At 38.3% G+C, this 1,023-nt stretch overlaps 1 protein-coding gene across 1 annotated transcript; it reads right to left on the bottom strand.

Moving 5' to 3' along the window:
* Positions 1-99: 99 nt before the first annotated feature.
* LOC107682686 (centrosomal protein of 70 kDa-like) lies at positions 100-929 on the bottom strand (the record flags this gene model as incomplete). The annotated part of the gene is made up of 5 exons (XM_016478851.1): positions 100-213; positions 334-436; positions 502-579; positions 658-746; positions 818-929. Coding segments are annotated over 5 exons (496 nt in total), but the record flags the coding sequence as incomplete, so codon positions are not given.
* Positions 930-1,023: the final 94 nt, after the last annotated feature.

The raw sequence follows: 1,023 nt of genomic DNA, 5'->3' as shown, positions 1-1,023 counted from the left end.
ATACATAATACTGCAAATTTTACTGTGTTTTGGGAAATGGTTTTAGTTTATATTCTATGTGTATATTAGTATACCAAAAAATAGTATGCTATTCGAAACTGTGATAAATATCACCTTCTCCAGCTTGAAGGCAGATTCGGCTTGTTTGCGTTGAACTTTCACAGCAGAAATTAGATGACTGACATCTTGCACATTGAGTTCCTTACAAACATCCTGGAAAACAACCGGAAACATCTGACCTTTTAGTCTAATTTAGATACTGTAGTAGCTTTTACTGATATTTTAAATTGAACAAAATAGTTTTTTTATGGTTTTAGTTTTATCTTTACGTACCATAAGGTGTCTCTTGCAGGTAGAGGCATCCAGATGCTGGATGGCGGTGTTATCTGCGTTTAGCGTCTCTGCCGAGTCCAGCGTTTTGAGTGCTTGAGATGATCTGTTTAACAAGTAATTCATTAGCCTGATTCATTAGAAGAACTGTTTGTTAATTTCAGATCTTACCTGATGTTGCTCTGCTGAATGATCCGATCCAAGCGTCTCAACTGCTGTTTGCAGGTTTTCAGTTCTTTTATGGTGGGTCTAAAATGTGTAACATTAAAAACGTCACCAACTAAAAATATATACCAATAGTAAGGGCTACAAAAATCCGCTATCAACCTGGACTCCAGATCTTCTTTTAAACGCTGGATTTCGGTCCTGAGTTCTTCTCGCTGAGCTTTGGTCTCCTTCAGCTGCTCCTGGTATGACTGAGACGAGCAGAATCACGTTTACATGTCAAGATCGAGAATAGATATCAGATATTTCTCATTATAGATACCTTTAAAAGGGCCTTATAGTTGGAAGACGTGTCAGTGGCGGCTTTCACCACTGTGGATCTGTTCTTTTGGGAGTTTGAGGAGTCCTTCTCTCCAGAGCTACCTTTATATAATCTGCAGGAAAAGATGACGCTGATGTTAGAGGAATTTACATTTCTAATTAAAATGAAGTGAAGTGAAGTGACATGTGGCCAAGTATGGTGACCCA

Source organism: Sinocyclocheilus anshuiensis, unplaced genomic scaffold, assembly GCF_001515605.1.
Source record: "Sinocyclocheilus anshuiensis isolate Anshui unplaced genomic scaffold, SAMN03320099.WGS_v1.1 C32478382, whole genome shotgun sequence".
NCBI lineage: Eukaryota > Metazoa > Chordata > Actinopteri > Cypriniformes > Cyprinidae > Sinocyclocheilus > Sinocyclocheilus anshuiensis.
Note: the sequence above shows the minus strand (reverse complement) of the source record. Positions and strands in the feature narration are given on the sequence as shown.